At 43.4% G+C, this 24607-nt stretch overlaps 1 protein-coding gene across 1 annotated transcript in view; it reads left to right on the top strand.

Annotated features, from left to right (window-relative positions):
• Positions 1–1622: 1622 nt before the first annotated feature.
• CDK14 (cyclin dependent kinase 14) overlaps positions 1623–24607 on the top strand; it is a 234570-nt gene continuing 211585 nt past the window's right edge. The window contains exons 1-2 of the mRNA XM_035129982.3: positions 1623–2331; positions 11150–11181. Of these exons, the coding sequence (XP_034985873.1) occupies positions 2232–2331; positions 11150–11181 (132 nt within the window). The 5' untranslated portion in view covers positions 1623–2231. The remainder of the gene's footprint in view (positions 2332–11149; positions 11182–24607) is intronic.

Raw genomic sequence — 24607 nt, 5'->3', positions numbered from 1 at the left:
CAAATCTAATTCTGTGCTGCTCAGGCACAAACACCGTTGGATACAGCCTATAGCAATTTCAAAAACAAACTCATTTTATTGTTACATTATATTGAAAATTGCTATATGTGTGTGTGACACACACACACACACATTTTAATTAAAATAACAAACTCACTGGTTGACCTTGGACCAGTTACTATCCAACCAACCTATTCCACAGGGGGGTGGGGAAAGAGATGAGGGGAAGGAACCAGATGTAGTACCCTCATTGGAGGAAAGATGGTATAAAAATGTAATTAATGACATCTCAGTCTGCAGGGTGGCCTGAGGTAAGCCACTATTTATTTAGCATTGGCCCCTCATACAAATAAAGATACAAAATGGGAACTACAACAAAATGTTGCAGTGAGGAATGGCCTGTTCCAGCCTGCCAGCCAGGCTCTCTCCAAATATTTTCCATTCCCCTTCACCCAAGTTTTCCATTCCTCTATCTTTCTCCCTGCTTTTGCACCCTGTGCTAGACAGATAGAGCCAAATGGTTAAAATATAATTTGTACTGCCAGCTAAACACGTGCAGTAAAGGCGAACACATTTCCCCTAGTGCTGGATATCCTCTGGATTAATTCACCTTGGCCAACTGATGTGTTAAAATTCAACACTACCTGTGTACACTTTGCCTTTTATAAGTCTTTGTTAAGCTGTTATTGCAGAAACACTTGACCCAGTGTCACGTGGACAGCATAAAGTAGAAGAGGAAGTCAACTGCTTGTGCATTCATCTGTTCCGAAAAGCGAGCAGGACTTTTTGCAGAGTGACATGCCAGTTTCGGCAGAAGTTGCTGGTGCAAAAGGCCAGCCCCCACAAAGTGACAGTGCTTGCTGGACCACCCCACCCATCTGCTTATATACCTCACGCTACTTTTCACCCTTTAACCCATAAAGGCCTAATTAAAACTGTTGGGTACTCGAGCATCCTTTCCCAACCTTGGGTCCTTAGCTGTTGTTGGACTACAACTCTCATCATCCATAGCCATAACCAGCAGGGCCCAGTGGTCAGGGACGATGGGAGTTGTAGTACCTCTGGGGATCCGAAATTGGGAGAGCCTGTCCTAGAGAGAGCATCCTTTCCCCCACCCAACTCCCATCAGCCCCAACTAGCACAGTCAGGGATGGTAGGAGTTGCCGTCGGAAACATCTGGAGGGGACCAAGTCAAAGAAGGCGGTGCTGGAGAAAGGAGAGTCCTCTCGTCAAATTTGGCGGGGCTTCTCTTGAGAGTAAACTTGCTTAAGGATTGCACGCGCGGGGAAGTGGGGGGGGGAGTTTGACTTCAAGAGGCCGCCAAGTTTCCTCGGGAGCAAAAGTTCCCGCCTATATATCGAGTGAGCCACGCGCAGGGGACGAGGCTGGCTCGGGGCCTGACGACTGAGAGAGAGAGAGAGAGAGAGAAGAAAGGGAGCCCAATTGCATTGTAAGGGAAAGAAAGAGAATTGAACGCTGGCGAGAGAGAGAAAGAAAACTCCCCGACGAGCCGGCGTCCCTCGCTCGGGCCAATGAACGGCGCGGGGGAGCGGGGAGCGTGGGCGGGGCGTGGGAGGCCTCCGCCTCTAGGGGAGATAGCGAGGGCGGCCGGGAGGGAGAGAGTTGTTCTTCGGGCCGCGACTGGAGGAGCAGCTGCTGCAGCTGCTCTGGCGCTCGGCTGAGGGGCGGCAGCAGCAGCCTCCCTTTTTCTGGCCGCAGCCCCTGACAGGGCTTTGCTCCTCCTCGGCGCCTTACTCCCTCCCTCCTGCTGCTGTTCTCTCTTACCCTCCCCATTCGCTGGGTCTCCTTCTTCCCCGCAGATATAGCCCCCCCCCCGCCCTCGCCTCCTTTCTCCACCCCTCATTGTCTCGGGGAGCGCGTCGCCCAATTCCTCGAAGGGACGGGCGGGAGAAACTTGGTTATGGGTGAGGACGGCGAAGTAGCGGCGGCCCCGGCGCTTGCTGCGTCTCGGGGCACGGGCACCTCCGCGTAAGAAGAGTGAGAGGGCGCAGCGCTTCCCCAGCCACCTAGCCAGCCCCCTTCTCAGCCGGACGGAGTGGGGCTTTCCCCGGGGCGTGTTGCGCTCGTGCCGAGCAGCATCGGCAAGCCGCCTCCTTTCGGGCTGAGGTTGCCTCCTCTTGCCTCGCTCCCGGGCGGGCGCTGGGTGACTTTCTCGCCGCCCTCTTCTCCTCCTCCTCCTCCCTTCTCCCGCGCTCGTCCAGCGGAGACAGATGTGCGACCTGCTCGACTCGCAGCCGCCGCCCGCGGAGAAGAAGCTCAGCAGGATGAAAAAGTTGCGGCGAACTTTGTCGGAGAGTTTCGGCCGAATCGGTGGGTTGAGAGCGAGCGAGTTAAGCCGGGGGGCGTCGGTGGGTTAGGCTCGCTCAGCTGCGTAAGGGCGTCTATCATTATTATTTTTGCCAGCCTTCCCGGCTGCGAGGGGCGGCATTGCGTACGCCTTGCTTGCTCCTCCTTGGGTGCCCTTGCCCCGCGAGGAAGCGCTAAGGGGGGCGGGCGGGCAGAGCTCTTATTCTGGGTCGCTTTGCGGATGAAGTCCTCTTTTTCTCTTTTGACGCCCCTCCCGCTTTCAGTTTTTTGTGCAACATTTGGTCGAATACGCAAAAGTTGCTACTAGATCAGATTCATCCCCCCCCCAAACCCAGATAAGTGTCTCAATTAGAAGTGATTCCCAATTCAATGTATTTGGGCTAACAGCCCTTAAATTTATTTGTTTTTAAAAACGTCGAGTATTAATGCTCGACACTTAACAAAACTTTACTCTGTGTTGAGTATATTTTACATCTTAGTGTAAGGTTCGATGTTAATGTATTGGAGATAATTTAAGATTAGTTATTCCTTTGCAAACCTGAACTAAAAATCTCTTTCGTTTAGGCAAGAGAGGTTAAAAGGTGGCACCCCTAATTTCTCCCCTTCACAAAAGTGCATTGAAAATGGAGTAGTGATTTTTAATTCTATGCTAATTACCGACTGTGGTGGACTTGGGAGTAGAAGTTTCTGTACTCTGTATTAACTGGACCCATGCATTCAAATAGCCTTTAGTTATGGATTTGAGTGTTATGCTTTGGGAGGGGGCGGGAATGAATAGTATATTATACATGTGCCTGATGAACCACTTAATGCACTGCATCAGTTTTTGCCAACCTGGTGCCCGCCAGATGTTTTGGCCTGCGACTTCCATCAGTCCTAGCATGGCAGCTGAGCCTGATGGGAGTTGTAAATCCAAAACATTTGGAGTACTTCAGGTCTAGTGCAGGTTGCATTACACGTGCCTGAGGTTTGCACTGAAAAAAATGTGAATGAGACGAATGTGTATCGTAGTAGCATACATTCATTGCTGCTTTGATTGACTGCAGCTGTCAAGTACGGTACATATATCATGGCAAACGTGGATTTGATGTATGAGATGACCCAGTTAGAACATGCCCATTATATTGTAGAAAGAGTCAAGAGTAATGTGGGTCCGAATGGTTTATAACTTGAAACTACTCATATTGCATGAGCATAGCTGCCAAGTTTTCCCTTTTCTCGCGAGGAAGCCTATTCAGCATAAGGGAAAATCCCTTAAAAAAGGGGATAACTTGGCAGCTATGCATGAGGCACTATGAGGCACTCTCCTCTCCTATTATGAGAAGGAATGAGTCACAAATGTAAGGTAATCATCCCAAAAAGAAAAAGATAACAAAATGTGCAATGAATGAGCAGCAGTATTTGGAAATTATTTTGAGGGGTAACCTCTTTTTTTGGGTGGGGGCTCCGACATATCCACTGTTAATATTGTTATAGCAAAAGGAACATCTCTATTTTATTAGGCCCTGTTCTGTAATTAAAAACCAAAGTGGGACATGCAGTGCCACTTAATTACCGTACCTAGTTTCTGCTGGTGGAGTATAAATAAGTGAGAGCTGAGTTTTCCAAACGGCTTAGCTGTAAGAGAGGCCGTTGTTGGAATTGTGAATTAGCTGAACTGTCAGATTCTGGTCCAACTTACGGATCCAAAGTTAATTCCTTTTCCTTTAAATCTTTGCTTAATACTGTTATGAATCTGCAGTGCTGCTGGCTTGCTGACTCACAAAGGACTTGCAGGCTGACACACCATTGCGAGAGCCACACATATTTTAATTTCTGTTATTGCATCTCCCAGCCAGATTGCCAATCGGAAGTGACATAGGAATAGAAAAACGATGCCCCGTCTTCTAAACTATTCCATTTGTTTCTGTTATCTTGTGACCACTGTTTTACTTCACTCAGCCCCGCCTGCCACAGAGTTCTTACTCACTTTTTTGGTATTTCTTGCTTTGTCCTGAATATCCTTTCTAGAGTACAGAGTGTGATAGTGTGCACAAAGGGAGGGGGGGGGTAAGCCTCTATGCTTGTGCAAGACACTTTACAGCCCTGCCTTGAACAATTCCAAGAACTCTCCCTGAGTGTGTTTACTTGGGGTGAAGTCAAAGTGTGTATAGGATCGCAGCATAAACCCTCAAATTCTGAGCACATTTCTCTCAGAAAATTCCCCTGAACTCGGTGGGTGCTTGCTTAGGAGCTTAGGAGATGGGAGCCTCGGGCCTTAGGGAGCACCCTGTCTACAGCCATACACTCCTTAGTGGTCCTGCGTTGTTCCCTTCTTGAGTGCTTTTGCCAGGGTGCAGTGTGAGGCTGATAATGCCTCTTGCTTCCCTGGATGTGGACACGACTATGCAAGTGTGGGTAAAAGCCAGCCTGTTAGAATTTTCATTCATTGCCTCTGAAAGGAATGCAGCCTGCAGGCTGAAAAAGGGCTCCCCACCTCTGAACCCGCTGTCCTCATTACCTATGGCTTTACTTTATTGTTAAAAAAAAAACTGGATAACTTAACAGGGCAATCATCTGAGAAAGTTTGCTCAGAAAAGGAGACACTCCCACTTCAGTGTGCCGTCAGCCTGATAGGGAAGCATCTGGGATCATTCAGCAGTGTAAGAAATGAAATGTAATAAATGGGGAAGGGCTGTAGGCAGGGTGGATTTAGGGCTGTGAAAATGGTGTGCATGCACTGGGCTCTCAGTCTATGCACTGGGCTTTGGGAAGGAGCTGTGAGGCTCTGATAGGGTCCTAGAGTCCTCCTGCCTCTTTCCCAGAGCCTATGTAGTGCTTTCCAAGCTTTGAGAAGGAGGTAGGAAGGTTTTAGGACCGTATTAAGAGCCTCACACCTCCTCCCCAAAATCAGAGAGGTCTAGATGGAAACTGGTGCTGCTGCTGTTGTTGTTGTTGTTGTTGTTTTGTTTTTGATGCACTTTGAAAAAATAAGTTGGGGTGAACAAACAGGAAGGGTGTTTCTTGGTGTCAGATGAGATGAGAAATCCCAGTCTATCATTTTCTACATACTCCTCCTACTTAAATTAAAGTATTTATATATTAAAGTATTTACTTGCTGCCCACATCCATATTTCTGATGTCACTAAACAGTTCTGGGCTTTGGGGTTTGGTTTTTTTGGCTGCCCGCCTTCTTGCCTGAAATGAAACCCTAGTTACAGCTTCTTTAGGCATAAGCTAACATTTCCCCGTAAAATTGTTTCCACTTTGCCCTATTGGCAAATGCTGAACTTAAAAAAAGTATGTCTTGACAGTATAAATTGTTTTCTAGTCATTGCAAGCAGCAGTGACTTAGAAAAGGGGTGTAAAAGGATGTCTGATAGAAATATGCAATAAGCTTCTGTTGGGATTACTTGGTGTGTATGTCATTCCTTCAAATTAAGGTAAAATATAAGCCAAACTCATATTACCTGACAACTCTGAATGCTTAAAATATTACCTTGTTTGGGATGGCACAAGGACCCGAGACCCCTTTGTTGAAGCTACAGTTAGATTAGCCATAGCAAGGAAGGATTTTTTTCATTTTTCTTTTCTTTTTTTTTGGTAGAGGGTGAATAATGCAGTTTGAGATAACAAATATATAAGGTACAAAACTTAATCTGAGGGTTCTTGAAAATCTGGCACAAAACAGATAATTTGGATCCTGTTTTTCTCTCTGTGTGTTTGGCAAGTTAGCTTTCATGCATTCCCAATATTCCTTGCTGTTCTGCAGCTTGCTATCCACACACTAGGGCAGGCATCCCCAAACTTCGGCCCTCCAGATGTTTTGGACTACAATTCCCATCATCCCTGACCACTGGTCCTGTTAGCTAGGGATCATGGGAGTTGTAGGCCAAAACATCTGGAGGACCGCAGTTTGGGGATGCCTGCTCTAGGGAGACCTTGAAAGATTGTACCTAGGCTGCATTTTTCTGTTCCTCCCCAATCACTTCTCCCTCCTCCAGTGATGTCCATTCAGAATGGCAGGGCAGGAGGGCCAATAGAGCAAAGCCAAGCCCAGTGGCAGGCAGAGCTAGCTATTTCTGATTTTGCTTCTATCCTCTTCTCCAAAGGCAACACGGGGGCTAGGGAGGAGGAAGCTGACAGCCGGTTTAGCCACCTGAACTGGTTGTTAGTAAGAAGGCAGGAAAAGGGGTGGTGGTGGCTGAGACTGGTGGGGCAGTGCTCCTTTTGCTCTAATGGACCGGACTCCACTGCCTCCGCCCTCCTCTGCCTTTTCCCATTTTGGGCATGTGTGCAAATATTTCTGAACCTGAGTACATATACATATAATGTACATATACATATATTTTCTGGGAAGAGTGCAGGAGAAAATATTTATCAACCTTATCCAGCTAGTTACTATGTTTCACAAAAGGCAAAAAGGAAAAGGTTGTGGATTTTTGGGGAGAGGTTAGAGAGCAATATCAACTTTCCTTTTTGTTGTTGTTGTTATTTTGCTTTTAATGAGGTCTTGTGTAAAGCTGATGGTGATGACGACGACACACACACACACATATAAAAGCCAAATGTAAGTGCAGTGGTTATAGTCTCCCAGGTAATCCCCCACATTTGCTTCGTGGTGTCCTTGAGCGAATAACTTCTCCAAACTGGGCATGAGGCAATCAGTGGTATTGCATTTATTTGGTTTGGTGCTACCCAGCAACAAAAAGTTCAGGGTTGTGCTTGGGTGAGGAGACAGCGGAGATAGGGTTTGGTGACAAGCAACCCACTGAAATGGTAGACTGTTGACCCCACAAAATGTGCTCATGTCTCCAGGATTGACTGGATATGTACAATGGCTATATTTACTTATCAGATTTTCCATGGTAAGAGGAAATCCCGATTAGGCCCACATGTGGACATGAGCAATGCTCGTTTCAGGATAAACTCCTGCCTAGATTCCAGTATCTTGTGTTAGAATCCCTGATATGTAGCAGTTCCTTAATTCTGAAGGGGGCGGGTTTGAGGTTTGAATGTATTTGGTGCACCTATCCAGACAGATGATTTGGTTACACTTGTCCTTAAATTTGTTTTAGCTAAGCATTACTGTATTGCTAAGCATTTGAAAACCAGAAACCCTTGTGGATCTACTGCAAATCATCTAGCAATCTGCTAGTAGATTCTGATCTACCTTCTTCTCACCCCTTTCTGCAGTTCTTAATCGCTTGATTGCATGAGCGCACTGGAAATAAAAGTAGGCTGTAACTCTTAAGTTGTGACCACTGCATTGTGTTTAGGAGTGAGGTCCATTCATTAATTATAAGAAGTTGAGAAGAGTGCAGACCTTGTAGGCCAATACTGTATCCTGTTTCCCACATTGGCCCAGCCAGAGACCCCCAAGAAACCACCTACAAGACCTAAAGGCAATAGCCCTCTCAGGCTGTAGTAGCTGGCATTTATTGCCTTTAATCCTGGATTTGCCATTTATCTGTCATGGCTAATAGCCATAGATAGGCCTGTTCTGACTGATGGCCATTGCCCTATCTTGTTCTAGTGACTTCCATAAACGAATCGTGCACTGTGCCTTTGGGTCCCCTGAATATTATTCCTGATTCATTTTCGTTGGTGGCTAGCCTACAGTTCTAATATTACTGGATAATGGAAAAAAATATTTAAAAAAGCAACACTATTCCCTCCCTCCCTAGTTATCTTTTTTCTCTCTCAAGTAGAGATAGGCAGCCTGTGGCTTTAGGCATAAGTGGCCTTTGGGATAATTTCTTGCATTCCTTGGCTTAGTTTGCAAAGGTGGAAAATACATTGTTAGCAGGGAGGATATAAAAATGGGATTAGGAATGGGAGACGAAGGCAGAAAAATGCAGAGAGAACAAAACTCACTTTTGACATGGGTTCTTACCCTCTACTAGTATGATGCCTCCATATTCTGAGGAAATGCAGCTCATGAAAGGTTGCCCACTCCTGTTGTATACCAAAGAGCCCCAGGCACACTATAGACACCAAGGCCACAATCCTAATTCCTGGGAGTAAGTGCCCTCAAGTGTCATTGGACTTCTGAGTAGATCTGGTTAGGATCTCATTGTTAAGGCACCCAACCACACCACTGGTTGTTTTCAGAAGTGACTCTTCTGAATGCTTGAACAACACTTTCTTGGGCTCCTAATAAAACCCATGGAAACTGTTTTAAGAGCATTCTGAGTAACGGCCCTATGCAATTTCTAAATGTTTCAGAGACCAAATGGAATTAATTGCAGACTTCACATTCTGCTTGCACTGGGAAAATTAAGCATTTTAGGATTTGATCCAACTTTTGTGCCAGTTTGTGTCACAATCTACTTAAATATAAGCCTGTCTTCAAGGAATTTCGGAGCAGTTTGTGCATAGTTCTCAGGTAGTTTCCACCCAGCAATTTACAAGGCTAAACCTGCTTGGTTTCGTTAGCAGAATTGCATCACATGTCATTGGACTGGAACGCTTTGCTAAGTTTGCAGGGAGGTCATATTTTAAGGATGATGATATTTGGCATGGTCTTGCCTGGGGTTTGAGGGCTGATGTTCAAAATCACCCAGTGGTTAAAAATGCCACTTCTCCGGGTAGGTAGTGAACACATGGTAGGTAGTGCGATTGCCCCTTAGTTGCATTAATGCAGAACGATAGACAGCTGCTAGAGATAGACAACAAAAGATCTGTTCTCCCCTTATGAAATTGCTAATATTTTTTAGATCTTCTTCAGAGGCCCTGCTCTGGATGCTGCATCCTTCAAAGTTTAGGTGGGTGGCAATCGGGTGCAGGGCCTTTTCTGTGGTAGTTCTGTCTCTCCAGAGGTGTCTGCCTGGGGCTTGCCCCTCTGCATTTTGGGAGCTGGTTGAAGCCCATCTAACTGCATTGCTATTGCTGCTGTTTTTTAATGCAGCTTTTTGGTTTATATTTGTTCACTTCTCTTAAGGCTCTGAGTTGTCCTGGGTGCATATGTGGAGAGGCAACATGTAAATGTTTTGAATAAATGCACCTTAAAGGCTTAAGTGTGTACATAAAAATATTTGTGTGTAAGGAACTCTTTATCTTTTGTTGTGTGTGTGTGTGTGTGTGTGTTAAAGATCATGTATTTTGGTAGTAAGCTGGCGTGAGCCAAGAGTGCAGGAGTTAGTTTAAAACTCAAGAATTTGGCTAGAAGTTTAATCAGCAAGGTGGTAATAGCCATCTTGTAAAAGCTGAGCATTTTTCTTTTGTATGCTAGTAACTTTGTTTGCTACCAGCTAATTCAGCTGCTGCAAGTTAGATGCTGAGCTACAGCTGTTCTCAATTTCTCTCCTGTTTCACTCCTGTTGTCTGGGTGTTTAAACATAATGTGATTTTCTCACTCCTTGGTGATAAGAGTCTCTAAGTTGCCTTTCTGTGGAAAAAGCTACAATGTATAGCTTGAACTGCAGGAAAAAAGATGCATTTTGACAATTTTATTGTTAAACTGTGAGCAGACTTGTCCCCTTCGTCTAATGTTTTAGCTACCTAGCTGGAAGTTCTAGTTAGCGCTACTACTACTGTACTACTACCGTACTACTAAAATTTGTCAATGTTAAGTTTGTAAATAGTCACATATGCATTTTAGCTATACTTTTGACATATTTTTTACTAGAAAATTAAAAGTTAGGGTGGGCCATCCTTTATCTGCTGAGATGGTAGGAGTAAAGCAATGCAATGTGATCATGCATGCAAGACTCCACCCTACCCCCCACCCTCGTTGGACCTCATACCTGAGACCTGGAAATGAATCCTCCATATGTACTCATCTTCTGTGAAGTGTTCCTTCAGTCATAACATAATCTAGGGATCCTCATCTGACAGCGGATGCCTCTGGTGGTTCTCCATTTACAGGGCACCACCACAGAAAAGGCCCTGCCTCTGGTTGCCTAAAGTCCAACATTCTATAATGCCACAAAATCTGTCCCTGATCTAAGTTAATGGATATATTCATATAGATGAAGGCAGGCCTTCACCTATCCATTAGACAGCTACCCATTCTTCTCCCCTGTTATTAATTTTGAACCATTTATGAGTGGGCCATAAATATGGGTGTAGCTTAGACTTCACCATCCTGGTGTCCTCTCCATATGTTTTGGGCTTCAGCTCTCATCAGCCCTAGGCCATCTCCTCTGCATTTTAGTTGCCCAACTCCATGTGGATAGAAGGAGATGGAGATAAGTTATGGGGAAGTGTGGCAATACATTAAGCAAGGTGTATTATTGTGTAATTGTTGATTTCATACAGATGGAATACACTATAAGCAAACAATGGATGGCAAGGCGTTCGCAATAGCCTTATTGAACTATCAGCTTCTGGCATTTCACTTGCAATCTCCCATAGTTGTGCTTAAATGAAAGCAGAAACATGCAGATTCAAGTCCTGCTGAGCTAGAGGAGACAATGAATGTTGTATTATAACTTAATAAAGGGTTTTTTTCCCATGCTTGCTGTGCAGTTCTACTAACCTATGAACATTTTGATCTTTTTAGTAAAGTGTTATGCAAGTAAATATTCAATAAATGCAACTGGGGCAGGCAGCCCTTTTTTGTTAAGGGCTCTGTTCCCTTGGAGGTAATCTGTTGCGAGGTGCAAACAGACAGTGGGAGGGGCTGGAGAAAAAGTGGGCAGAACCTTCTCTTTCTTTCTGTCCTTCTTTCTTCTATTTCCTATTATTCCTTGCTCCGTATATGAAACGGCCTGTAGATCAGAGGTTGCCTACCTGTGAAATGCAGATAAATATTTCTTCTAATTTCCCCCGTCCCTAGCTCTTTGCTACTGGTTGAAATACAGTGCAGATATAACCAGTTTTCTTTTCTTTTTTGTAGCCTTGAAGAAAGATGACAACGGCTTTGATGAGGTAGGTGAAATGTTTCAGGCTGTTTTATTTTACTATTAAAAGTTGCAGTCGTTTACTTCACTATCTTTCATTTCCCTTCTCTTCAGATGTAGTTTTTGACAAAAGACACTGAGATGAGTACTGGATTCCAAACAGGATGGAGCTCATGTTTATATATTTTGCCTTCTGATGGAAAAAAAATTTTCCATTCAAATGAGAAAAGCCTAGTCCAGCCTTTGCCAACCTGCGTGGCCTCCAGGTGTGTTGGATTGCTGCTCACATCAACTGCAGCCAGCTTCAGTCCAAAGAACCTAGGGCTTACCTGTTTGGCCAAGGTTGGCCTAGTGGTTCTTGTTGAAAACTAACATGAGAGAGATGCATATATATATATCTCCATTTCCAATTTCTCCATATTTATTTATTTACAACATTTTCGTGCTACCTATCAAATAAGTCCTCTGGGTGGTTATCAGTTGGTAAAATACAGAACCACAATCAAATAACATCAGGACAAATGTAATTTATATTCCAAACCTTGCTGTTCCACTGCTAAACTTCCCGAGGAGAGATCTTTCGGAGTTTAACTCACTTGCCAGTACAAGTTTGGATCACCAAAAGATAGTTGCAGATGGGTAGAGTGTCTCAAGTATTTCCTTGCGATTATGCATTTGTTTGGATCATCTAAATGAAAAAATTCCTTCAGTAGCACCTTAAAGACCAACTAAGTTTTAATTTTGGTATGAGCTTTCGTGTGCATGCACACTTCTTCAGATACAGTGAAATAGGAGTCCCCATCTGTTCATATGCATGGTCTTGTATCCTCCTTTTATGAAAACAAGCAGGGATTTTTAATTTACAAATTTATGTTTTGCTGTGAGTTCCATTTATTTTTGTTACATTTATAGTCTGCCTTTCCTCTGAGGAGCTGAAGTCAACATACATGGTTCCTCCCCCTCCATTTTATACTCACAACAATCCTGTGAGGTAGGGAGGCGAGAGAGAGAGAGAGAGAGACTGGCACAGGACCAACCTGTGACCTCTGTAGCCAAGTAGGGATTTGAACCCACATCTTTCAAGCTATAGCCAAACACTCTAACCCCATTAAAGAGAGAGAATACTATTCTTACTATTCATGGGGAAAGACTTATGGGGAAAGACGTATGTTTTTAACTGCCCTGAGATCTATGGGTTTAGAGCGGTATATTTTTTAAATGCCAACACATACCTCTGGTGCTTAAAAGCTTACACGACTGCCCATATAAGACCTGGCCAGGCTCAATATTCGTTTAAAGGTAAAGGTAATGCGACCCCTGACTGTTAGGTCCAGTCGCGGATGACTCTGGGGTTGCGTCGCTCATCTCGCTTTACTAGCCATGCATAAAAGGCCGTGAGTGAGCCCAAGACTGTGCGACTCCCTCTCAACTGAGACCAGACAGGTGCAGGTCTTGCTGAACTTGAAGTGCCATGACACAGGCTTTAAAAAAAATATTATTCCAGCAGGCATAGTAAGGTTGCATTCATGTGTGTGTGTGTTTTATGATTATTTTGCAGTTTTATACTGTACGGTTTGCTTTATGTACACTGCTTAGAAATGCCAATGAATTAAGTGGTATATGAATGCCCTAATTACTTAATTAAAGAGAAAACCAGAAGTCCAGTCCAAAATGAGCAGATGAAACTTGTGCTGGTTCGCAAGGAGCACTTTCAGTTGACTGGTACTGTTGGTTTGGAGAATCCCTCCGTTTTTCAGTTGAGATTTCTTCTCCAGAAGAAAATGCACAGAAGAAAAGACTCATGACTGCTGTTGGTGAATCTGATAACTTGACCTCCTCAAAAATCTGGTCCTACAGGGCGTTGAACCCTTTCACTTTTCCTAATGTTGTTGCTGATGAAATGTTTGGTGACCAGTGGATAATGGGTCCCAAGACTAGGTTTGCAGAAATCGTTTTAGGCAAGGCAATCTTGACACTCTGTCTGATTTAGGACTTTAAAATTTGAGCATCTCAGCTTTGAGAGTGATGGAAAGTGAAAGTATGTGGGCACATGGGTGATGTGAATGTGAAATACAAAGAAATAGAATATGGTACTCTGGAAAGGAAAGGTACTCAAAGATTAGGAAGTCAGTGAATCTCTTGCTCGCTGAGCTTGTGGGTCTGGATATGTAGCTTCCCAGAAAGCACCAGAAATGGTATCTGAGCACAAGCACTATAATTGTTTTGTTAAAAGCCTAGCTCATAAAACCTACGAGTAAGCTAGTATCATACTGTTCTTTTTTTATTTAATAAAACACACACACACACACACACACACACACACACACACACACACACACACTGTGTTCATTGTTTCCCCGCTTTCGAGGAGACTAGATAGTTTCAAGCAAAACTGACAGGATGTTAGAATTACGGTACCGTACTTAAAATTTCATAATAAAGGAAGAAAATATTAAAACCCTTCATCAACTTCTTGTCTCAGACGGAATCTTTTTTGTGATTTTTTATTTTATTTTTAAGAATGCACTTGATACATTTAGTAGATGCTTTCTTAGGCATGCATTGCCAGAGTCTGTAATGCTAATTGTGTAAATAAGAGCTTCTAAAAGCTCTGTTGCTCCTACAAGTGAAGTGAAGTGAAGATAATGAGAGGAAGGAAGAGCTTTAGGTGATATTTAACCTCTGTCCTCTCTCACGAAAACCAGGGTAAAACCGAAAGCCTCTTAATTTGTTCATGATTGTATATGGGCAGGGGTGTGGAACCTTGGGCTGTGACACCAAATGCAGTCTCCCATAGCTCTCTGTTTGGCCCTTGGCATTCTCCCCAGGTCACCCCTGTCACTCACCCTCCTCTGCATCCTCCTCCCAAGTTCTTTTGCATGTCTGGAACGTGTTCTTGGACTGTGATTGGGCCTTTCTACTTGCCTGGATTTGGATATATGTGCCAGGGCAGGGATGTAGACATCTCTGGCCTCTGCATGGTTGGAATACAGCCTATTGTCCAAAGGTAGGTTGCCTACTCACTTCTGCACCTGGACCCCCTGGCATACTGCCCCTGACAGGTTGGCCACTAGTAAGTTCATTGTTAAGGCAAGATTTGAACTGGCTCTTGCTGCTCCATTCACCTCTTGCGCCATCGTGGTATTCTGCCAGTGCATTGGCATCTTGGTTTTGTATTTCAATGGTGTGTGGTGTGGGTTCAGGGCATATGGGTTATGCAAGATTGGCAGCCTTGTGCCCTGTGGAAGCTGTGTAGGGTTGCTGGATCGTGTGGCAGATGATTTCAGTCTGCATTGCTGTGGATTGTCTAGAAACTGCTTAAGCTAAGTGCCAACTCTTGATAGATTATTGGCTAAAATGGAGTGGACTGTGTGTAAAGCATAATTACTTCTCTGCTTTCTTGACAACTTCCTTCCCCGCTAATGGGTTGTATTGGAGCTGCTCTGAACAGGGCATGCATTATAGGCTAAGGAGGGCAAAATACGTCCCCGTCCTCCCTGCCGCCCATCAACAATAAAGCAGGCAAGGCACTAAATTAAAAGTTTATATCTGCCAGAAGATTCTGGGAGCTGTCTTTTATTTAAATGATTACTTATTCTGTTCCATCTCAGGTTTATTTTGCTTTGTTTTCAAGGGGGGGGGGTCAGGAGAACCAGTCACAGAGACTGGCTGACCTTTGTGATGGGGGGCAGCAGTGAAATAGCTGATCTCTTAACCTCTTCACTGGAAGGCAAGATGGGCAGCAATCAACTTTTTTGCTGTTTCTTTGCTTTATATAGTAAGCTATTGATTTTTACACACAAACAATGCTTCATCGGTGAAAAGGAGGTCGTTCTTCTGCCCCTATGCACCAGGATGCCGATGTAGAGATTGTGTGTGTGTGTGGGGGGGGAATCGGTGAAGTGCAAAGGGATTTGATATGAATGGGAAGCACAGATTTTAGTGCAGTGTGTAGGAAATACAAAAAGAATGATAAATGGGCCCGTGGGGGGTGGAGGACAGTGTGAAAAACACAGAGGAAAGTTCTGACCAATTCAGCTGTCTAGGTTCTCTGGAAGTGATATGTTTGGAGTGTATAGAATTTGTCTTCCACGCATGCAGGTTTGCTATCTTGTGGGCAGGAGTGGAGTTAGTACACATGGTCTGCAGGAAGTAGTAAGTGCATAGCTTACAGGTTCCTGTAGGGCTTTAAAATATTATTATTAATTAAAAAGGATTTCTGAACAGGTAACCGGCTTCTAATGGTAACCGGTTATATCACACTTCCTGGAAATAATGTATTGACAGGATGTGTTGGGAGACGATGTGCACTTTGAAGTATTTGGTAGAAAGAGAAGTTCATAACTTATAACCTAGCAAGTAACTTATTTTACAGTCAGTTAAATGATTTGAGGTTACTGTAATGACTTCTCACCTGATTCTGAGAGGCTAGGTAGTATAGAAGCTTGAAAGATAAATGTCCACTTGTGCCATGAAGATACTGTTTACTTTAATGGATGCTCCATTTATGAATACCGTGTTTCTCATATTATAAGACATGTCTTATATTTATTTTTTCCTCAAAAAAACACACTATGGCTTATTTTCAAGGGATGTCTTATTTTTTTCTTCCTTCTCCTGCTGTGCCCGGCATTGCTGCTGCACCTATCACTATGTCTTATTTTCGGGGTATGGCTTATATTCCTTGAATGCTTAAAAATCCTGCTATGGCTTATTTTATGCGTATGTCTTAAAATATGAGAAACAGTAGTTTTTAAACAACCAACCAATTGGTGGGGTTTCTATAAAGGTAAAGGGACCCCTTTAATGTTTAATAGGTCACTGTGTCACTGTGGCCACACCCACTACTGGAATGCAGCGCCCCCCCATGTTTCAGCTTCTCAGGCTGAAAAGTGTTGGCTATTCCTGATTTACTTGGATTTACAAATGCTGCTCTCTGTCTTAGAACTGTCTTACTAGGCTTCATTATCTCTGATTGTTTCACTATCAACTACCTTTGGGGGCAGAAGTAATTACTATTGTTCACGTTTTACAGGGTTGGAATGGAGACTGAGATAGTGATTGCCCAAGACTGCTGAAAGGGATGTGGTGTAGCATTCGAATTTCTGAGCTCAGAAATGTGTGTCTGCCTCTCTTGATGTTGTTATATACTTACTGATCTTCAGTGTATGCCTTGACTGTTCACGGTCGCTGATAAATAATATATTCAGTTACGGAAAACAAGGGTAGGAGGTGGTAGAATACTGCAGTAAATTTAGCAGCTGTGATAACACTGTTTGCTCTGCATTTAACAGGTTTTTGCATGACTTGCTGGAATCCAGATTGCGTTACGGTATTTGCATTGTCCTGGGATTGGATTCCAGTAGCTGCAGCATTCCATGGTATGGCAGCTCGGTTCTTGGTGTTGATGCCCGAAGTGCTTAGCATACATATTTGGAAGCAAATCCCACTGGAACGTTTGACAGAACCAGGTTCAAATTGTGCTCTAAAATACAATCTCACCCAAACCTACTATTGAGTAAATGTTGGACTGAAACTACATTTAAATCAACCGGCCTTTCTTTCATATTACCGGTAGTGTAAGGATTGTCTTGAAATCTTGCTGTTATACTCTTAGTCAGAAGAAATATAATTCTTTTCTAATGAAGATTGAACAATTGCAGAATGTTCTTCAGACACAGTTGCCAGAGTTGAAGACCCTCCTGACTTATCTTTGGAATGTCTTCACTCTGAGAGCACGGTCTTTGCTAACCTGATGCCCTCTAGATGTTTTGGACTACAACTCCCATCAGTTGTGCTGGCTGGGGTTGATGGAAGTAGTAGGCCAAAATATCTGGGTGATGGGGAAGGCAGAAATAGCAGATATAAACCCATTGTCTTGGAAGCAACGTCTTATCAATAGCTACTAGTCATGATGGCTCTACAAACATCTGGATTTCAGAGGCAGTCTTGTATACCCCTCAGCACTTGTTGTGCTGTGGAGAAACTATGGGAGAGGGCCATAGTCATCATGTCCTGCTGTACTGGGATCTTTCCAACAGGTCAGTTAGTGGTGGGTTGTCCTGTAGAGTGGAAGAGATCTTTGCCTGAGCCCTCCTCTCTCCTCTTACGTACTGTTGAAACAGTGAAGGGCCACTAAAGCCTGTTGACTCTGTCTCAACATGTTTTGTCATTCTCTTGGAATACAAACAGACAGAGAAGAGGCACCCATGTTTTCCTGGTATTGAGCAGATGGTCAGATAAAGACCGTTCTACTTCTCCTTCCCCAACCTTGTGTGGTACTTTCCAGGAGCAGATAACAGAATGGATGTATTTTCTCCAAAATACTAAGTGCGGTGAAACCTGACTCCCAATTGTTCCCGAGCAGAAGTTTTATCAAAATAACGTGGATCTGTTTAGGCAAAACATCACAAGATTTTCTTCTGTCTTGTGTAAAGCAAAGGCAAGAACAGAATGAAATGTCCATAGAAGCCAACTTCATCATGGGAAAACGCACGGCAGATGTTGAAATGGTTTCTAAAATGTTGTAAAGTTAACAATATAGTGGAAAATCCTAAGGACTGTGGAAACGCTAGCAAGAAATAAGCTGCTTTCCTATTGGGATGAAGCATGGTGACCTTTTCCTTGTTTGATCAGCTGGGTTGTGTGCATATTTCTGCAAGGGAAGCTAAAATGGTATCAGAGTTGCAGATGTGTCTCTGTCTCCGCCCAGTGATTTAGTGACCTCTAATAGATTCACTTGAGAAAACTCTTGAGAGGACCTTTTATATGCTTTTTGAAAATTGAATTTAGTCACATTTCTTCTTGTTTCCTGTGTGTCAGGAATGCATACCAAAGGGACCACAGCTTTGCATAGGATTGCTTTTCCCTGCAGTTTCTCTTAAGTCCCAGGACAGGGCTTCCCAAACTGTGGTCTGTCTGCCACCTCTGGTCAGCAAATCTTCATTCAGATGGTCTGCGGTACCTGGGGAGAACAGGGGAGCCATGCATCAAATAGTCATATTTGTATTTGTATTGCTTCTTTTTGTTTCTTGTATTGTGTTTTAAGATGGTGTTCTGTGGAATTCAAATTGTAATACAATAAAACACAATATAATGAATAAAGGAAGCGATAAAAATACAATTAAAAATGACAGCATCTTGCACAGCATAAGCTAACTCTTCTTTCTGAGGAGCTGAGACTTGTGTAAAACAAGTTCTGGGGGAAAAAACATTTTCAGCAGAACCCAATCGGCAGTCACCTTTTTTTCAGCGAGGTCACTTGCCTCATGAAGAACAACTTGGTTCCTGTGTGGTTTTCTGGCATCAACTGTAGGCAGGGAGCAGAGGCCTGTAAATGCCTGCATCTGGTTGGAGGCTTGGAACTTCTTGATCTAACCATTAAATTAAGGGCAAAATCCTATAGTGAATACAGATGTGGATCGATACATTTTATTTTTAAATGGCTGAGTTCACACGTTAGTTTAACCCTAGTTGATGTTTAACTATGGTTTAATGCAACTAACAGCATGCAGTGCAGACTAGCAGTATGCTAGTGTGCACTGTTTAATAGTCCATGCTTTGCTCCTTCTCCACTCCAGACTTTGCCAGGAGCAACACAGCCTTGGCTTGTCGTGTCATCTGTACCCAAGCTCATGCTTCCAAACAAACCATGAACAGTAGCCAGTATTTGTTCTTGGCTTGCTTCTAATGATTTGTTTTAGGGAACGGCATTTCAATAATATATACCAGCATGCTGCTCCTTTGCATTAAACTATAGTTAAAACCATTTGCATTAAACCATCGTTTAACATTAAAGCATGCATTAATGTGACATCCAAACACATCCACTGGATGCATTTAATATGGCGGTTTGGTACTCTGTATCTGGGTGCATAAAAAGCGAAGACAGCTGTGTTGGCCCATAAGAAATGACCAATCAAAATATAATAAAACAGTTAGCAAGGTTTTGAGTTCCTCAGAACTGTTCTTCAGGCTAAACATTACACAAAGCAGTGGGTGGTGAGGGGGGAAAGCAAAAGAAGCACAACATCATCATGGTTGTATGTTGCAGCCATGAGGTCTGTGTTAACACTCTGTATCTCAAGATGGAAATTGCAGATGGAGGCAGTTTGCCTATGTCACGGCGAAGGTTCAAGGAACAAGAAGCAAGGCGAAGGTACAAGGGTCGAGGATCAAGGCGTCGGCAAGGCACGGGTCCACGGAGCAAGGATCAAGACGTCGGCAAGGCAAGGGTCCACGGAGCAAGAATCAAGGCGTCGGCAAGGCAAGGGTCCAAGGAGCAAGGATCAAGAGGCCAGATGCAACCAGGCAGGGATAGTGTTGCTGTGGCCAAGAGCTGAAGGGAAATGCTGAGCCTTTATCCCTCCCAGCTCCTGCCACCAGGTGCAGTGAGGTATCAAGTGGCCTCACCTGAGTGACCACTCCTTGCCTCTCCAGCACAAGCTGAGGTCTTCACCTGTGTGGCCACGCCTTGCTTCTCCAGCACAAGCTGAGGCAGGCCCCAGTCCTGCAAAGCACTACAGGCCCCAGAGTCTGACTCCTGCCCATACTCCTGACAGCCTAGAAAACTGTTGGCACAAGAAACTGCTGTCAAAGCTGGGCCTATCTCAATATTTAATTCTAAAGATCCTTGTATTTTGACCTCCAACCCCCAATTCCAGAATCAAGCTTTGTACAGTCTGACATTGCCTTAACATTCCTTTGGAAAAAATAAATGGCAAAAGCTACAAAACAAGCTTTCTTAGGTCAGTCTAGCTCTTCTCCGTGCTCCCCCCCCCCCTCCACCGGGCAAATGCTCCTTAGGGCCCTTGGGAGGCTGTGTTGCAGTAAGACCTCTGATATTTGCTGATATCATATTTGCTTTCTTATTAAAGCAAATTCCACTAGTGTCAGCCTCATCACAAATCCTCACAGCTCAAAGTACTAATCGGGATATGATACCTGAAGGTAGCCAAATATTCGTGAACAGGCTGTGATCTCTTTCCGGCTAGATCATGCACTTTGTTCAAACTGCACCATACTAAATTGTCTCAGCAGCATAGCTGCTAAAACCAGAACAAAACGGATAACAATTGCCATGTGTAGAAAATTATTTAAGGCTGCTTCCTCAGTTATGCCCGAATACCAGTGAAAATTCATTATGGGCTATAATAGGGATGTATCTGGTAGTTAAATCTGACTGGCCATATTGGTAATACAAGCACAAACCAATTGTAAACTGTTTTTGTTTTTTTCTGGTGGTAGTTTTCCCTGAGGCAAACTGATTATTTGTATTAGGAGCTTCAGAATGGGCATACAGTCGTACCTTGGAAGTCAAATGGAATCTGTTCCAGAAGTCTGTTCGACTTCCAAAACGTTCAGAAACCAAAGTTCGGCTTCTGATTGGCAGCAAGAAGCTCCTGCAGCTGATCGGAAGCCACAGAAGCAGACATTCAGCTTCCAAAAATAGTTTGCAAACCGGAACACTCGCCTCCAGGTTTGCGGCATCCGATAACTAAGCTGTTTGAAAACTAACCACAGAAGGTCGGTGGTTCAAATCCCTGCGACGTGATGAGCTCCCGTTGCTCGGTCCCTGCTCCTGCCAACCTAGCAGTTCGAAAGCACGTCAAAGTGCAAGTAGATAAATAGGTACCACTCTGGCGGGAAGGTAAATGGTGTTTCCGTGCGCTGCTCTGGTTTCGCCAGAAACGGCTTAGTCATGCTGGCCACATGACCTGGAAAAACTGTCTGCAGACAAATGCTGGTCCCTCGGCCAATAAAGCGAGATGAGCACCGCAACGCCAGATTCGTTTGCGACTGGACCTAACGGTCAGAGGTCCCTTTACTTTTACCTTTAACTGTTGGAAAATTTATTAGGGTGCAGCAAAAGTTTATTCAGAAATAGTATCATGGCTACCTTTTTTGAGGCAGTTGGAACCACCACTCCTCTTCAAGTAACACACACAGGACCTCCTGTACTCCTTTGGCAGAGTCTAATTAAGGTGTGTGTCAAACAAATGGAGGGCGGGGTGTGCAGGCTGCACATCTCAAAATCCTCTCTCAATTCCTCAGGCTGTAATACCTGGAATTCTTTTGGAATACATAGGAATACCATGACTAAGTTGTGGCATCCAAGTTAAGCATTTTCAGCATTTGCCATCATATCTCACAATGATTTATTTTTATATGCATATATTGCTAGCTGTTTCTTTCCTTATAGATATCATTTTAGGAACTGAGACCGCTACTGGGGGAAAAAATGTTGTGTTTCAGTTAGCATCCCACCATTCCTTCCACCCCGAAATCTTCATAGTTCAGTTAGTTTCCTTTATGTGCTGCTATGCCTTGGTTCAATAAGGTGCACCCCAGGGATGCTGGTGGTAATCGCACAAAGTATATGACCTTCCTCGAAGCTCTAGAAATACCAAATGTTCCCTTCCTTTGAAATTAAAAATCTGCCTTGTTGGCTGTGGTGTTTCCTTTGTGTTAATCTTAATGGCTGTGTGCAGTTTTCATGCAAAAAAAGGAAAAGTTTCTACTGCCAAACATTGGAGCTAGTGAAATTAGATTTCCGGGGCTCCAGATTTCAGTAATCCCCTTATGGTGGGATGGAAAGAGGCAGTGCTTGCTTATGCTTAGAGAAGGAAATAAACAAGAATGCTTTTTTCATAAATGCTATTTAATCAAATCTGCCTTTGTGCTATGAGTTCATTAAAATGTTTTGGTGCATCTTCAGATAGGAGAACTTCAAAGGCAAAATCCAATTTCTACTGTTTTACCTATTCAGAATAAAAAAACTTAATTGAAACTGCTGGCAGCAGTTGTTGTTTTTTAAATGTTTAACCTCTTGCTAGTAACACCAGGGCTGATTGTAGCGGACACATTTGCAAACAAAGGAAACCTCCTGCACAGTAGTGACCTTCTTTGGAAATGGATGACCATGCAAAATTGGAGCAATGTTTTAAACATTTGCAATTAGCAGTTCTTAATGTGAGGCTCCCTGACCTGGATTGCAAATGGACTTTGCTGAAAATCATTATCCTGAACAAGGCAGGTATAGTCTACAACAGGGGTCAGCAAACTTTTTCAGCAGGGGGCCAGTCCACTGTCCCTCAGACCTTGTGGGGGGCCGGACTATATTTTGGGGAAAAAATAATTGAACGAATTCCTATGCCCCACAAATAACCCAGAGATGCATTTTAACCAAAAGGACACATTCTACTCATGTAAAAACACTAGGCAGGCCCCACAAATAACCCAGAGATGCATTTTAAATAAAAGGACATATTCTACTCATGTAAAAACATGCTGATTCCCAGACCACGGGCCGGATTTAGAAGGCGCATCTGGCCCCCGGGCCTTAGTTTGTGGACCCCTGGTCTACAACTTGCGGGATTCCTCCCCTGGCCTCCCTTTCTTCATTCTAATGGACAAGTTGCAAGGCTTCATTTTGCTTTCTGAGCTGTAGCCGCCTCATATGTACATTATAATGTCCTTAATATGATTGCTGCACTATTACCTAGCTGAGCTCTCATTTTCTTCCTTTCATGAACTCTGAATAATCTCTCTACAGTAATCTAAATTTTACACAATTGTTGTAAACGTAAGTACCAAAAGCTTTGCTGTATGGATTCTGGAAGTCCTGTCAAAATCATAATTTAAACAGTTGAAATATTGTGTGTGTGTGTGTGTGGGGAAGTTCCATAGCCTTAATTTTAATGCAAATTGACAGAACATTGCAGGGTCCTCTGGGGTGTTCATTTTTGCCTACACATTTTATAATTGCATGAGGACATCTAGCCTGGCCAGTTGGGAGGCCTGATATGTGCTAACCAGTTTTTCTGCAGAGGAAAATGTATAATCTGAAATGCTACCTATACCTCCCCCCACAACATTGGTATTTGGGGTGCTGCCATGTATTTTCCCCAAGGGAAATGCAAAAGTCTTGCCCTTGACTTTGCATTGAGGTTCACCTTGGTCTCTCAAGTCAGGCTGATAAAATTATCTGTGCTTGATCCTTTCAGATTCACAATGTAATCTGATTTCTGAAGTTAATGTAATCAAGTGGCATATAAAGTAGTGCTTTTGAAAGCTTGCTGGATCTGGTAGCAGTTAATTCCAGGAGGTAATATTTTAATGTGGTGCTAAATTCACAGCTGCCTTCTTGAGCTTTTATTTTAAACTTTGTTTTTAAGTAAAAATGCAGCTTGCAATGTTGGGTGTTGAGGAAAGTCCTGTTAAATGTGAACTGCTTTCTGAAAAGAGCTCAAGTTGATAATTGGTGCTAGCCTTTTAACTCACAAACTAGCTGCAGAGATGGGCAAAGTTAAGCATTACATAGTCTGGCAGCTTAGTAAGAGTTAAGCATGTACTTACCTATCTCCCACTGAAATAAAAGGGACTTATAATCGTTTGGCTTCAGGCTGATCCATGATCTAAGCTAGCTCTGGTTTTTGAAAGTGGCTTGCAAGGAACATGGGTTGATGGTCTGCCACATAAATTTAGTAGTACACATTTCATTCAGAATTACAAAGCAGTTAACAATAAAATATCTGTGCTATAAGATACAATGTTCACATTACACTATAGGCATAATGCTTACTCCTAAGTCTACATTGTTTGGGAACAAGTTAAAAAGCACAGGTCCCAATGTTGTTCCTTGGGAGACTCCACTTTCTACAGTACTTCCCTTGATTTGGAGAACTGTCCATTTATTCCTACTCTTTGCTTTCTGCAACCAATTCCTGTTGCATGACGGTACCTTTCCTCTGACTGCTAAACTTAGGAGTCTTTGGTGAGGTACCGTATATTTCCGTCTATAAGATGCCCCTATGTATAAGATGCCCCCTATTTTGGGGGACTCATATTTTAGAAAATGGGGAGAGATGGCCCCGTATATAAGACGCCTCCTAATTTTTGACATTATTTTTTAGGGGGGAAACCTAGTCTTATACACGGGAAAATACGGTATTTTGTTGAAAGCTTTGTGAAAGTCCAAGTACATTATGTCAACCAGATCACCTCTATCTGTATGCTTGTTGACACTCAAATAATAGGTTGGTGAGACAGTACTTTCCCCTGCAGAAGCCGTGCTAATGCTGCTTCAGTATGGCTTGTTCTTATGTATGCTTGGTTATTTTATCTTTAACAATACTTTCCACCAGTTTTCTGGGGACAGCTAATTGGCCTGTAATTTCCAGGATCCACCCTGGATCTCTTTTTAAAAAATTGGCGTTACATTGGCTACTAAGTCCTCAGGCCTTTGAAGCTGATCTGGGGGACAAGTTACATATTTTTTTTTAGAAGTTGAAACGTTTCACATTTGAATTTGTTGAGAACTCTCAGGTGGATGCCACACACCCAAATATTTCTTCACATGATTTTTTCTTGGAACACCAATAATGGGATTGCTTCTTCCACCCACAACTGAGTCAGCAGGCTATATTAGGGGGCCCAGGACAGGCTGTGTAACA

The sequence above is a fragment of the Zootoca vivipara genome, chromosome 11 (genome assembly GCF_965207765.1).
Source record: "Zootoca vivipara chromosome 11, rZooViv2.hap1.1, whole genome shotgun sequence".
NCBI classification, from domain to species: Eukaryota; Metazoa; Chordata; class Lepidosauria; order Squamata; family Lacertidae; genus Zootoca; species Zootoca vivipara.
Note: the sequence above shows the minus strand (reverse complement) of the source record. Positions and strands in the feature narration are given on the sequence as shown.